The sequence below is a fragment of the Dryobates pubescens genome, chromosome 8 (genome assembly GCF_014839835.1).
Source record: "Dryobates pubescens isolate bDryPub1 chromosome 8, bDryPub1.pri, whole genome shotgun sequence".
NCBI lineage: Eukaryota > Metazoa > Chordata > Aves > Piciformes > Picidae > Dryobates > Dryobates pubescens.
Genome location: NC_071619.1, coordinates 43897087 through 43911816, shown reverse-complemented (window position 1 = coordinate 43911816; position 14730 = coordinate 43897087). Strand labels below are relative to the sequence as shown.

Below are 14730 nucleotides of genomic sequence, written 5' to 3'. Positions count from 1 at the left end.
TAAGCAGAGGCTTTGCTGTGGGCTCCTGCCTGTGCTGCATCACAGTTCTGTGGCAGTTCTGTTTGTGGCTGAGCTTCCACCTGCACAATTTGGACCTTGATCCAGACTCACAGCTTCAGCTTCCTGGCTGACTTTGGTTTCTGCATGGTCACTATTCATTTGCTGGCAGATTGCTGGGCTGCCATGTGACCCATGGTCTTTGGCCATTGTCCTGACCTGGACTTGCTGTTCCACATTCTGGCTCCTCTTGGTGAGGCCACTGCTTGTGCTGGCCACCTTCTCCTGACTAACCTTCCATGCTGGAGCAGCTAGCCCTTAATGCTCTCTGACAAAGAGGCAGGACTTTCAACAAGGCTACAAAGCAAGTCTAAGGTTCACATAGCTGTGAGTGAGACACATATCAAGATTACAGTGCTGGACTTGAAGCAAGCAGGCTTTGGCTTGTTGAGAGAATGAAGCTCCTAGGCATTTTTCCATGGGAGTTGCCCTGAAGAGTAGAGCCAAGCAGAACTGAGAGTTTCAAAATACAGCCTCCTCAAAGCAGAAGAAGGGACCACTCTGATATGTGGGAAGTCTCTCAGTCCCGGCAGAAGGCCAGCAGGGATGAACAGAGAACTCCTGACCAAAGCTGACAGCGACAAGGAGGTACACAGAAGACAGAAGTGGGGCTGGGCAGCTGTAGAGGAATAGAGTTGTTGCCTGAATGTGGTGGAATCTGGAAAGCTCAAAGCTCAGCTGGAGTGCAAACTAGTCAGGAGTGTGGAAAGAATTGAAACAACTTCCATGAATACATTGCTGGTAAAAGGGAGCCCCAGAAAAAGCGAACCCTCTGCCAGATGGGGCAGGAGACCTGGTGACATGTGGTGCCTTCTTTGCTTTGGCATTTTCTTGTGTAAGGGTCTGTTCTTAGGCCTTAGGCCCCTGAGATAAGTTGGCAAAACCTGGCAATGTCGGTGGAGCATTACCCACAGCAGAGCAAGACTCTGCTGGGAAGGCAAGCTGGACATACACGAGTCTGAGGTGCTGAGGAAGCTGACTGAAGTCACCGCAAAGCTTCTGTCATCTTTGAGAGGTCACAGTGAGCAGAGGAGGTCTGATGATTGAAGAGCCACCTAGCACGGACTCCCTGGCCATCTCCCCTGAAAGGCACAAAAGAGTCCCCAGAGAACTACAGGCTCTTCATCCTGATATCCACCCCTGGGAAATCCTCCCCAAAACTACCTCCAGCTGCAGGAATGGCAACAAACTGATTGGGAAAAGACAGCAGAGATTTCCTGAGGGCAAATTATGCCCAAGCCACCTGACAGCTTTCTCCAGTGAGACAACTCAGAACCAGTTTGCTGCTCTATGGGGACCTTTCTCAGCAATTTCTGTTTCCTTAACGTATTTGTTTGATGGGTGATGAGAAAGGATGGGGCAAGATACCTTTTGAAGAGGTCTGGACTTCAACTGCAGTGAAGTTGGAATAGATCTCTGTGAGTCACCTTTTGGAAGTCTTTTTGTCCACTTTGTTTTCAGTGGTAGTTGAGGTTAGGATAGAAATGAGCTCAAAGAGTCACCTTTAAAAAACTCCTTTATTTTTTTATATCATCCTAGTAAAAATCTTTTATATAAAGGTGAAAGTAGATATTGCATAGAAGAAACACTGGTGCAAACATCACCTAGGAGGAATGGCGTGTTGTTCCTTAGCGCCTATGACCTACTGCACAACAGATGGCTAGCCCATAAGCAAGCATCTCCACGTCTCCCCATACCAGATACAGGATGAAGCTGCTCAAGTCTATGGGAAGAAGTTACATCAGAATTATGGGTGCCCTTGTCCATGCTGCTCCTAAGAAAATACCCTTTTGCTATGCCTGACCAGGAAAGCCCACAAGGATCAGTTTGGCTGCCCTCTGCTAGCACCCTTCCTGCATGTGAGTTTGTATTTCATGCATAGAAATGGGGAGTGGACACAGGATAGGAAAGTCGGCCTGACATGACTATACTCTAGGAACTCAATCAATGACATATTCAAAGCATCTGTTGCCATCCTGGAGACATTTATGCCATTTTTATCATCTCATGTGCTACTTAGCTATGGGTGCTTCTGAGCACCCTCCACCCGGGCTGCCTCTAACTTGACAGGCTTAGTACCACCAGGAGGGAACAGAATTCACTGCTGGCACTTCAGCAGCTTTCAAGTGGAAGTTTTTCAAGCAGCTCTCCTGTATGTCTCTGCTTAAGATCTGCTGCAGCTTCCAAGAATGAAGCACAGTGAGACAACAGATATGTTACAGTCTGAAGGAATGCTCAAGGAAACAGCACTTTCACACATTGGAACTGTGCTTTCATGAATGAGAGATACAGAGAGCTATGTATTCATACAAATCCATTTTGGTGTCTATTGAAGGTACTTTCACTCAGCATCAGCTTTTATTCAAAAACATGCAAAAAACCTCAGGGTTGAGCAATCCGAGTGCCATTTGCGCAAGCCACAGAGAGCCACTCACCAGCACAAGCAACACAAGTGCACACATGCATGAGCCAAAACTCCCTTGGACTGCAGGACAGTTGGAGTCTTCTCATAGAAACTGACTGATGCAGCCCTGCAGTTTTTATGGCCTGGAAAACGGCCTCGCTCTCCCGCTCCTTTCAGGACGTCTGTCGTCAGAAAGTCAGCCAGAGACCCCAAGCAGCCCTGATTTGGACTCCCTTCCTGTAGGTGGCTTCATAGAGATGAATGCATGAAGCTTGTGTAAATATGTCACTTAATACTGTGCTTGAAATGCCAAAACTAGTCATTAAAATAAGAGTTCAGGATATAGGCTGCTGGGTCACAAAATGAAATGAACCCTTCTAGAAAAGCAAGTTTGGATGGAAGACAAAGTAGCCGAGTCTGCAACTGCACGTTTGATCTCTTAGTTACTCATGAACATATTTTATTTCCTTAGTATTTTAGTATCTTTAATCATCCTTTTGTACAAAAACTGACTGCAGATTAAAATTGAAGATGTGGCAGGTACCACTGTACAACCCAAAAGGACAGAGATGATGCTCCTGTGCAGCCCTGCACTCTGCTCTTTCGAATGCTAAAGAAAGCCAGAGAAAGCTAAGCACCTTTGCCCAAAGGCAGAATTAAAGTTGCCCTATCTTTTCTTCAAAAATAGGAACACATCTTAGCAACTTTGGATACAGTCTTACATGTAGCAGCAAGTGCACTGGGCAACAGAGCCCCTTCTTCAACGTGAAACATCCATCTCCAGTGGGGCTCAGATGCTCCTGGTCCCAATTTTTGTTAGAAATGGAAGTAAAACTGGATTCAGTTTCTAAGCTTACCCTCTGATTCTTCCCTTACTCTTTCAAAGGCAATACAAGTTGAACCCATATGGCATTGTCTGTTCCAGTGGGAAACAAAAGTCCTGTGGAACTTTGGGCATTGTGCTCATAGGGGCAAAAGCCACGCTCTAGGAGTAGTAACCTTCTTCACTGCAGACCCCAAGTTCACCTCTGTCTCACCTCCTGCACGTCACACGCCTTCCTGTCACTGATTTCACAGGAACCCAAAACAAGTGACACATAAGCCACACAAACCAGTACTGCTGCCAGATGCACAGATGCATTCAAGACCAAATAGGAATATAAGCAGGGGACTAAAACCTCCCAGATACGAGGTGGCCCAACAGCTATTTCAGCCCAGAAGGAAAAGATAAGCAGAATGACACAACAAGAATTCTATCTGTGAAGAGTTTGAAGCAGAAATATTCAGACTGGACATTAAGAGAAACGTGTTTACCAGAGGAGTAGTTTGACATGGCATGGCTGGAAAGGCACAAAATCTCCATCCTCAACAGTTTCTGAAAGTCAGCCCCGTAACACCACAGCAAACCTCATCCCATAGATGACAGTGCTCTTTTGAGAGTGACACTGGGTGAGGAGACCATTGCTGGATGAGGAAACCATTGCTGGGTGAGGATGACCTTGACGAGCAGGTCACTTCTGACTCCTGCTAACCTAAACAACCAGTGTTTCTTTCAGAGCTGAGCTGAGCACTGACTGAAGTTAAACAAGAACACCCCAGTGCCTGAGCCTGTTCTTCTTTCACAAACCAGCAAAACACTTGGAACAAAAGGTAAATGAAGGCTACTTGCAAGGAAGCCACATTCAAACTACAGAACTACATATTCAAGTTTTCTAACAGGAATGTTGGTAAAAATGCACATTGCAGTGAACTCTGAACTACCCCACTGGATGCACGTGGCAGTCCATCAGCAAGAACCAATTCTGTACTGAAAGTGTGAGAGCACACACTGTCTCTGAGTGCTGTTTTGGAAATTGCCCCTTTTGTCTGGTCACCTTTAATCAAGCCATCTTTTCCAGCTCAGGAAGACAGCTGGATTTCCTCTGCCTGAGGAAATCCCTGTGAGGAAGGGCATGGCATGACAATGTTGCCATCAAATTGCCATCCATTCCCTCCTATCCAGCAGCATGATGTGCCTAAGATAGACATTTTGAAGCAGACCACACAATCTGTGAAGTCTGCTTCCAGCTCTCCACTAGGTCAGGTTGCAATCTCTCTCCTTCGTGCTGGGGGAGCAGTAACACAACTTTTAGCTTTCAAAGTAGCACAACATCAAAGTAGCCAGACACTGCTTTGGATGAGTAAAGGCCTCACAGGAGTAGAAAGCTCACCATCTGGTCCTATAGGAAGGCATTGTGTTCCACCTAAGGAAGAACCTCTGAGTCAAAAGGAACCACCTCTGTTACAGTAAGGGCATCAAGGCCCTGATGAAGGTAGATGATGCCTCCCCATGGACTTAAGAAAAGTTATGTCTTTATTTGCTTGCACCATCAACTTTGTCCTCTGAGATCACACAGTGGTTCCCATAGTAATGTACAATAAATGTGTAAAACCAGAAACAGTAAGAAGTAATGTCAGGCAACTAAATTCTAAGCTACATCCATCATAATAATCATCATTATCATAATAAAAAAGTATACACTGTAAGGTACAAGAAGCTGCAAAGCAAAGCAGCTCCAATTACTACATCACTCAGTTAGAGTGACTTTCCCGAGTCTTCCAGTAGATTAGACATGAGGGCTGAAAACTTAATGGAAGACTTTGAAGGATTCTCCCTTGAAGCTGAACACACATATTTTTTGCACAAGGATTAGTAGAGCAAAACATTTTCTTCACTTAAGAAACGTTCTTAGAGCAGATCTATGATTTTGTGTAGAAAATCCGTTTGTTTGGGGAGTTTCCCCCCTCTTTGGCAAATAAATGGCAAGTGAGAAAGTGACACAAAAATGAGTCAAACAACAAGTGGTGATAATAACTGGACGAGTAACAGCAAAGTAGATTGGTCACTGGGACGGATTCCCTCAGCAGGGCTAGGCTTGACACTTCTTGAAGTCATTCCTTTTGTTCATTTTTATGAGGAGACAGAAGGGTTGATGTGGGAACGGTTCAGAGGCTTTAGGCATCGTATTTTTTGCCAGTCCTGTGAATCTGCTGGAAGAGTGTCATGGAGAAGGCCATGCCAAGAATCTGAAGGAAAACAAATAATAAGGGCTTCAATACAGGGTAGGCTGACAAAACTGCACTGCTGTCCTGTGATCATGCTCCAGCTGTAGTTCTAAAAGCCATACTACATTATCTGTATTTCTCAGGCTTCACCATGGATCAGTAAATATGGATATATGTTGTTCAGGCACACAGTGGTATCTGCAGATGTGATACATCAGAGATGTATCTGTCAGATCACAGATGGAGGCAAAAGGCTCTCAGGGCTCTTTGTCATATGCACTCTTTTTTTCCCCCCAGAATAAATACAAACAAGACACTCTCCCAGCAATCTGTGCTCATTTGGCCAGATAACTGTGACTGAAGACATCAGATTCAGGTATTCTCCCCCAAAAGTGACACGGGAACCTCAAAACCTTAACAGATTATGATGACATTCTGGCATTTCTCTTTCAAAACACATTAACTTAGTTCAGTGGCCAATGATTTGACTCATTTGGGCAAAGTCTGGAACTTGCTTCCAAAATGAAACAGTTCCCCTAGGGACAGCGTAACAAATACCTAAGCATGGGAATACCAAAGCAATGCTCTTAAGTCAAAACACAAGTAAGCCAAACCTCACTGCAGCATGGCTTCTTTGCCTGCTTCCTTTCTGAGGCTCAAATGAACTCATGAAACAATTTTTGAAATCATGACTGAACTCGAAGTGGTTGAGCACCACTTTCCACCCTGTAGAATCGAGCATGCTAAGAGCAAAGCAAAGGTCATGTGGGCAAACATCACACCGCTGTTACCTGCATTATGAGGATGCACATCCCAATTGAACCGAGGACATGCTTATTCTCATCGAACCAGGTCATAACTCTCTCATAGCACCCCTGAAATGAGGAAAGATGAACACTGAAATCCCAAGGTCATATTTTCTTTCGCTTGCATTCCCTCTGCTTCCTTTCTCCCATGAGCTGGCACACCGCCAACGCCAGCCTTACCGTTTTCCACACCAAGCCAGTGGAATTCCGCCCACAGTCTTGTGAGTTCTCTGTACAGCATCGGTCTGGCACAGTGTTCTCTCCCAGCACCGGGTACCAATCCGTAAAGTCATTCACACCACAGCATTTCATCTATAGCAAAAACAAAGGATCAATAACTTAACTGGCACAATTTTTGAATCGTGAGCCACCAAAAAAAAATTACTTCCAAAAAAGAAGAAGGGTCCCATGGCCAGGGTCTGTTTTCTTGTTACAGAGACATGAGCCCAACAGCAAAAGCCTCACTGCCAAAGCTGCAGTTCTGCTTCTGCAGACCTTTCTGCTTCTGCTCTCTTTCAGGTCTGAGAGAGAGGTAAACGTCTTTCACCTTCCAGAGCATACTTTGATCCTGGGTTTCACAGAGATGTTCAAGAGTGCAACATCAGAACCAAAGTTTTCATCATCCAACTTTTAACCTTGGCATGGATGCTACCATAAACAGACAGCATCAGCATTTCACAGAACCACAGAATCACCAAGGTTGGAAGAGACCTCAAAGATAGAATAGAATAGAATAGAATAGAATAGAATAGAATAGAATAGAATAGAATAGAATAAACCAGGTTGGAAGAGACCTTCAAGATCATTGAGTCCAACCTATCATCCAACACCACCTAATCAACTAACCCATGGCACCAAGCATCCTGTCAAGCCTCACCCTGAACACCCCCATCGACGGCGACCCCACCACCTCCTCAGGCAGCCCATTCCAGTGGGCAATCACTCTCTCTGTGTAAAACTTCCTCCTAACCTCCAGCCTAAACCTCCCCTGACACATTCTGAGACTGTGCCCTCTTGTTCTGGTACTGGTTGCCTGGGAGAAGAGACCAACCTCCGCCTCACTACAACCTACCTTCAGGTAGTTGTAGAGAGCAAGAAGGTCACCCCTGAGTCTCCTCTTCTCCAGGCTAAGCAACCCCAGCTCCCTCAGCTCCCTCACAGGGCTGTGCTCCAAGCCCCTCACCAACTTTGTTGCTCTTCTCTGGACTCGTTCCAGCAAGTCAACCTCCTTCCTAAACTGAGGGGCCCAGAACTGGACACAGTACTCGAGGTGCAGCCTAACCAGTGCAGTGTACAGGGGCAGAATGACCTCCCTGCTCCTGCTGGCCACACTGTTCCTGATGCAGGCCAGGAGGCCATTGGCCCTCCTGGCTGCCTGGGCACACTGCAGGCTCATGTTCAGCCTACCGTCAACCAGCACCCCCAGGTCCCTTTCCACCTGACTGCTCTCCAGCCACTCTGACCCCAGCCTGTAGCTCTGCATGGGGTTGTTGTGGCCAATGTGCAGAACCTGGCACTTGGATGTGTTCAATCTCCTGTCGTTGGACTCTGCCCATCTGCCCAGCCTGTCCAGGTCCCTCTGCAGAGCCTCTCTACCCTCCAGCAGATCAACTCCTGCCCCCAGCTTGGTGTCATCTGCAAATTTACTGATGATGGACTCAAAGCCCTCATCCAGATCATCAATGAAGATGTTAAAGAGCACAGGGCCCAGCACTGATCCTTGGGGCACACCACTGGTGCCTGGCTGCCAGCTGGCTGTGGCACCATTCACCACCACTCTCTGGGCTCAGCCTCCAGCCAGTTCCTAACCCATCGCAGTGTGCTCCCAAGCCCAACCTGTTACCACAAACCCCACGACTAGACCATGGCACCAAGTGCCACATCCAATCCCCTCTTGAACACCTCCAGGGATGCTGACTCCACCACCTCCCTGGGCAGCACATTCCAATGGTGAACGACTCTCTCAGTGAAGAACTTTCTCCTCACCTCCAGCCTGAACTTCCCCTGGCACAGCTTGAGACTGTGTCCCCTTGTTCTGGTGCATTTATGGTGTAATTATTTACTTTTTTTCCATTGAGAAAACGTTACCTCTGCTTGAATGATATTCCATGCATTTTTCAGTCCAACATTATTTTCTGAATTGTAGAGCTTCATACCTTCCTTCAAATCCTTCTTAGCACTTTCGCTGACCTACATCATGTAAAAAATAGAGAAAAGTCAATGCCCAGCTCTTTAGAGGAAAGGAGCCAATGGCACACACTTGCATACAGAATGTCTCTCTCCTACCTTCTCTCATCACAAGCTTAACATGGGTAGAAAAGCTCCATCATAGCTTCAGCTCTCACAAGTCCATGGGCCCTTTCAGTACCTGCCAAGGCTTAGTCTCTCTCCCTCAGATACCAAAACACTGGATTCATTCTAATGAGATAAGATATCAAAGAGCTTCTTCTCTACTAGGAATCTATCATACAGTCATCATTTGATCCAGTCTAACTGAAGAGTGATCCACAGAGATCTGCTGAGCTTACTTTAACTTTGCCAGAGTTAGCTGCTGGCAGTGCCCTGCAACAGCCTCTCCTGCCTGTAACCTATGGCCCACTTTAATTTGCTGCTATCATAAACCCAGAGGCCCAGCCTCCCAACCTTACCACAGGTATCCTTTGTAAAGGTTTAGGCAGGCTATAATAGCCATTACAAAATCAATTGTTGTCTTTGTGGGGACAGGTTTCTAGGATTTATGATCTTTCAAATGTACTCTTCTTTCCTTACAGGAGGAAGCTGGGAGGCTTAATGGGAGATCCAAAGTGTCCAATTTCTTGTAGAAATTCTTGTAGGAATAATACTTGCAGGAGTACTTCTCTTGTATAGTACCTGCAGGAACTGTAACTTGGTTCTGACAGCAGTGAGCTGGCAGCAGAGAAGGGATTGGTGTATGGGTCCTGGAGTAAATGACAACTGTATGTTTCATCCCTCTTTGACACCCCTCTGAAAATGAGCAGTTAACCCACAGTGCCTGAAAGTGGCAGACACCAAGAAGGGATGCAAATCTGGTAGGAGTTAGTTTTACAGTCAGTCTGGACATGCTGATACTGTAAAGTGTTTAGCAGAGTTCCCCAGTTCTTCAAGGATTTTTCCAGTCCTACCTGACAGGCCAGCCAGTTGTGCCTGCCTCACCTAGTCTCTACTAGATTCCTACAGATGGGCCTGTGAATATCCCAGGCCACTCTCCTCCCACCCTGTTCAAGGGTTAGCCCTAAGAAGCTAACCAAGTCTCAAGCAGGACTTCCCACAACCCAGGGCCACAAGATGATCAGCTTCTTTCAGAGACTTCAAACAGCTATTTCAAGAGCTAGCTTAGCTTTTTGAAGAAGACTAAAAGGGGGCCTTGGATCATGGCTTTAGTTCAGGGAGGAAAGTGTGAAGCTGAGCAGGCTCTTGTGTTTGCCCTCCTCATCACTTCCTCCTCCCTCTGCAGAAGCACTTTACAGACACAGTGAAAATGTCGAAGTTAAACCTTCCCCCAAGTGAAAAGCAAGGAGAACCTCCCTCCATCAAACAGGAGCAAACCAAGCCTGATTTATATGCTAGTACAGATCATTAATCTATGCAGCATATTTGCTTACCTTGTCCATATAAACAAAGAACAAAATGAGTAGTATCAGCTCTGCCAGGAGAATTATGAGCAGAATGATGAAAAACTAGAACAAAGGAAAAACAGACAGTGTATAAACATTTGCCAACTAGAGAGTAAGCCTGGGACAGCTGGAGACTCTGAAGGCTATAGGCTTTGTCCTCTAAACCTGTCCTCTACAGTGTTATTTCAAACTCTATTGCCACTGAAGCTCCTGTAGGCCTCAGCAGCAGTGAGGAAGCTCACTGGTCAGCATATTCTAAATCTTAGGTTTGCCCTTAACATTTTGAAGACTTCAGCAATGTTTTTGTCTTGGTTTTTATGACTATCACAGCACACAGCCCTGGTAGTCTCTTTCCTTCACACGTTTGTCCTCCAGTTCAACTCTCTGAGGTGGTCTAAGGAATGCTGCCCGGCTGTTCCCCAGCAGCGTGGAAAAGAGACTTATACAGAGAAAACTAATGTGCTCCTTAATGCCATAGCATCTGTGATCCATGGTAAGCTGACTGAATTGGAAGCTGTCTGCTTTGAAAGGCCTCCTCTTACCTTCTGCTGCAATACCTCTCTCCTTGGTGTGGGGAGAAGTGTTATGAAACCTCCTGGGTTTTTGCAAGACAAGTTACCCACACTGCATTTCCTGAAAGGGGTTCCCAAGTGTCTGTGCTTCAGTGCTGGACAAAGACTTGGTGAAAACCAAGGGGCTGTTTGTTTAGTGGTATGGCCTGGCAGGGACCTTAACTTCTTAACTTTGGGTCAGATGGTTTCCACCAACCTCAAAGGCCTTTGATAAGGGCAAAGTAGAAAATGGCCAACAGAGACTTTGAGAGGCATCCAAAAGCAGCTGTGCTTAATATTTTCAGCCAATCCTTCTAACAGACATTTCCAGAAGGGCTATCAATGTTGAACCTACAGCTCATGTTTAACCATTCAGAGGCCATTAATAGTAATCTTCTTTGCTATCTGATACAGTAGGGCACAGTAACATGTATGCATTTGGTTATACACTGTGAGCCAAGCTGTGGAATATCACATTACAAGAATACAGAAGATTAAAAGCCAAGGGCAGTGTTAAGGTGATCCATGTGACTATTTTGCACTGGCCATTTAATAACAAAGCAACAGTCACTTGTCCAAGTGAAAAGAAGTACTGATGTCTTACACTCAACAGCAGGCACTTGTTCTCCTTGATAGCACCTAGGCATCCCAGGAAGCCGGTCACCATGATGATTGTGCCGATGGCAATGACCAGGTTGGCAGCTGACAGCGATGGAAAGCTGGGAGAAAATGTGGCAAAGTTTCCTTGCGAGACGGAGAGCCAGATGCCCACACCCAGCAGCCCACAGCCACACAACTGTGAAGAGAGAAACAAAAGAAAGGTTGTCCATCAATCTCAATGGCTCTGTCTTCTTCACCCCTACTATGAAAGAACTTCTCAAGCCAGTGTTCAGGTTCTGCCATCCTGCAGCAGTGCTTTCACTGGTTTGGTACTGAAACAAAGTGAAGGCATGTGTTCTTACCTAGACCTGCTTGTGCCACCTCTAAACCTATTCCAAAGCCACTGGAGGGCAGAATTCTCATTTTAAAGATGTGAAAACAGGGCTACCCTTGGTCTCCCAATGGCACAACTCAGTGCAACTTTTCTGTAGGGAAATTAAAACCACAATCTGAAAGAATGTTGCATGGCACTTATTTCTGCATTCCTCCACAATGCTTCACATTATTCATCCCCATATTTCATCATCCTAGGGCAGGCAAAGAAGTCCTGAAGATTATTAGACTCAATAGTTAATTTCAATAAAGCTTTGCCATTAAATACCCAGTCCCACTGGGTTTTGGTAGGACTTCTCATGGCTTTATTGTTGTTTGCCAGTGTTCAGTGTTACAAAAATCAGATTTCTAGGCTTATTATCTACAGGAAACTCAACTTTTGTTACTTTGTGTCAATGAGACTACCTGAAAGAAGTGCAAAACGACAAAGAAAACATAAATCCACTGAACTTTACTTCTTACTCTCAACAGTACCATAGCTGGTTAAAGAAATAAGGTTTCCCACCTTAAGTCATGGGATAGGTGCTCAGAAGAATGGCCAAGTGTTACACTACAGGGAGTCTAAAAGCCATCTTTTAGTACTTGCTTAAAATGGCTGTTACATGACTTCCCATCATCATGTCTGTGATAGCTGTGCAGTAAAATCAGAAGTAGGGCTTCATTCTGCTTTCATTAAACCTGTGAGCCACTGAACAGCACTGTTAGAGTTTCCTGCCAAATCTATCATTTGCCAAGGTCAGAGGTGAGAGTGGCATCAGAGTACACACACAGAGATCAGAGTATTTTGCTCCAATTTACTTTGACCACTGTATGGGAAAACAAGACAGCACCTAATAATTACTCACAGTGATATCCCAAAGCTGCTGCTGCTCAGCACTGAGGAACAAGAGAAATTTAAGTTCTTGTCATCTGGCAAGTTCACCACACCCAGCTCACCACTCCTTGTGCTGACATAAACTTACCACTTTTAGTCAAACTGCAAACTCAGGGCCAGAGAACAGCACCTCCACTAAAACAGGGATTAATTCTACCTTGTGATGAACACTGATCTGGCATGATGAAGAAATATAAACCTAACTTTTGCTGGCAAATGCCTGCACTTCTGTCTAAGGTGATTTACCAGCAGGGGTGATAGTTCAGGGGACAACTGGCTCTTCTTGCTTTTGCTGCTCCCCAAAACATAAAGAACCCCCAGGAATAGTTTTCTTTTTTTCAGCCATGTCTCCTTCACCATGAGTCAGGTGCACATTTGCATAACCATGTGCATAGTTATTTTCTTTTACTTCCTCTGTGACCCTTCTGTCCCCTTGGAGCCCCCTTCCTAGTTTGCTTGCAGCTTTTGTAACCGCTTTGCAGGTGGGAAAACTCACTAGTTTGGTGAAGAACTGTGAGCAGGAGCAGGCCTTATGCAAGATGCTCACAGGCATTCCCATGGGAGGCAAAGTATCTCCTGATGTACAAAGTCCACAAAAGCTAGCATCACACAAAGCACAAAAATACAGGCCTGTGTATGCAGAGAAAGAGATTGAGATAGAGATGAAATATACTGCACTGGTGGTTATTTCCAGGCCCCTTTGCACCTCAGCATTAGGTTATTAATCTGGAGGAACACCCCACACAGTGGGTAACAGAGAGGAAATTTTCAGCATTCCTGTAAGGAGGCTGCACATCCTAGCTCCAGAGAGTGAGCTGGGGAGCTTTGCCTCACTGGGTGTAGATAAACAGCGTGACATCTGCTTCCTGTAACAGAGCTGAACGCAGCTGGAACAGGAATGCATGTATCAGGAAGAAGACGAACAGCTACTATGCCTATGGAAAGACTGGTACCAAACATACACACAGGCGTGTGGCAGGAAAGGACAACAGGACTTCCATCTCTTCCTCTAAACCCCTCCTCTCCAATTAACACTCTTGAAGTGATTTGTCATTGCCTTTCATGGTCAATGTGAACGTGGTGTAGTAGACAACTGTGGGGGGGGGATGCAAAACAACTCTCCTGATGACATCCTGCTGCAAGACCCAGATTTAAACTGTTCTGCAGTTCTTGGAATCAGTCACTCTGTTGCTTCTGCTTTAAATTCCATCTACTCTGCCACTGAATTGCTGCAGTTTGGGCGACTCAAGCCCTCTCAGGAATCGACTCTGCAGCTCAGCTGCTTCACCTGTTAGATGAGAACTACAGGCAGTTGTGCAGGCTGAGAACTTGATGGTTCAGGAGCTTAGGAAGCAGCTCTCTCCGCACAAGATTCACTTCAGGTTTAAATGTCTTTTCTAAGCTGCCAGGGCTGTACATTGCCAACAGGTGATGGCAGTCCAATCACTGACTTCATGACACTCCATGGATAAGACTGGAAATGCTTCTTTGAAAGTTTCTACCAAAGACTGAAGTTGTTCACTGTGACTTTCCTTCTGAACCTGAATTCTGACTTTAAAGGTTATTCTCAAACATGTTCCTTAGACTCTATTAGGCTCAGAAATCACAGCCTCAGCTCGTTTTGAGAGAGAGCAGTCAGTTCTGGAATCATCAGGCCAAATAGATCATTGAAGATAAACAGGATTAGGGTAAGAGCAAGACTAGGGCAAAAGGCTTACAGAGCAAGGGCAGGTAAAAGCCAAAAGGACCATATACAATCAATAGAAAGGCACTGCACCTCAGCATCCCTCTCCAGTGAGGGAGGTAGAATTAAGAAGCCTTTACCAGCTTTTTGCTACTCTACCTGTTGCAAAAATGCAGCACAATGCTTGGCAGAGATTGAGTCCAGAACAGAAAAGTGTCTAGGGAATTACTCCAGAAGTCTCATGTTTATGTTTATTTAGACAAAGTTAGGAGCTAATTGCTTACACGAGGGAAGGAAGAGCTACCTCTAAGGGCAATGGATCCATTGGTACTCCATGGGATGGACATGAGGACAGAAGAGGACTAAGAGCAAAAAGAAAATCAAAGCTGGAGAGAAGAAAAATGGGCATGCAGCTTCTGTCCTCCTGACATGTCTCAATTCAGGAGCCTCTCTCTATCCATTTCTATACAGGGCAGATAAATTCTCCACTTGCTTGTGGCAGCCACCACAGGATTTTTGTAAAGTCGGGAGCAAAACACTTTATGGTTTGGCTTCACCTTTCCATAGCACCTCTAGCAGTGAGGCAGCATTTGACATTTCATGTGAAAGATTTGCAACAAAGGTCACATGGATTCCCAGCACACCTGTGCTGTTCCTAAGCAGCCCACCATGGAGACACCA

At 45.6% G+C, this 14730-nt stretch overlaps 1 protein-coding gene across 1 annotated transcript in view; it reads right to left on the bottom strand.

Moving 5' to 3' along the window:
- Positions 1 to 3936: 3936 nt before the first annotated feature.
- The window catches only part of TSPAN9 (tetraspanin 9), a 116655-nt gene continuing 105861 nt past the window's right edge, over positions 3937 to 14730 (bottom strand). Inside the window, exons 3-8 of the mRNA XM_009896653.2 lie at positions 11103 to 11294; positions 9936 to 10010; positions 8401 to 8502; positions 6493 to 6624; positions 6298 to 6381; positions 3937 to 5527 (exon numbers count right to left, since the gene is read on the bottom strand). Of these exons, the coding sequence (XP_009894955.2) occupies positions 5456 to 5527; positions 6298 to 6381; positions 6493 to 6624; positions 8401 to 8502; positions 9936 to 10010; positions 11103 to 11294 (657 nt within the window). The 3' untranslated portion in view covers positions 3937 to 5455. The remainder of the gene's footprint in view (positions 5528 to 6297; positions 6382 to 6492; positions 6625 to 8400; positions 8503 to 9935; positions 10011 to 11102; positions 11295 to 14730) is intronic.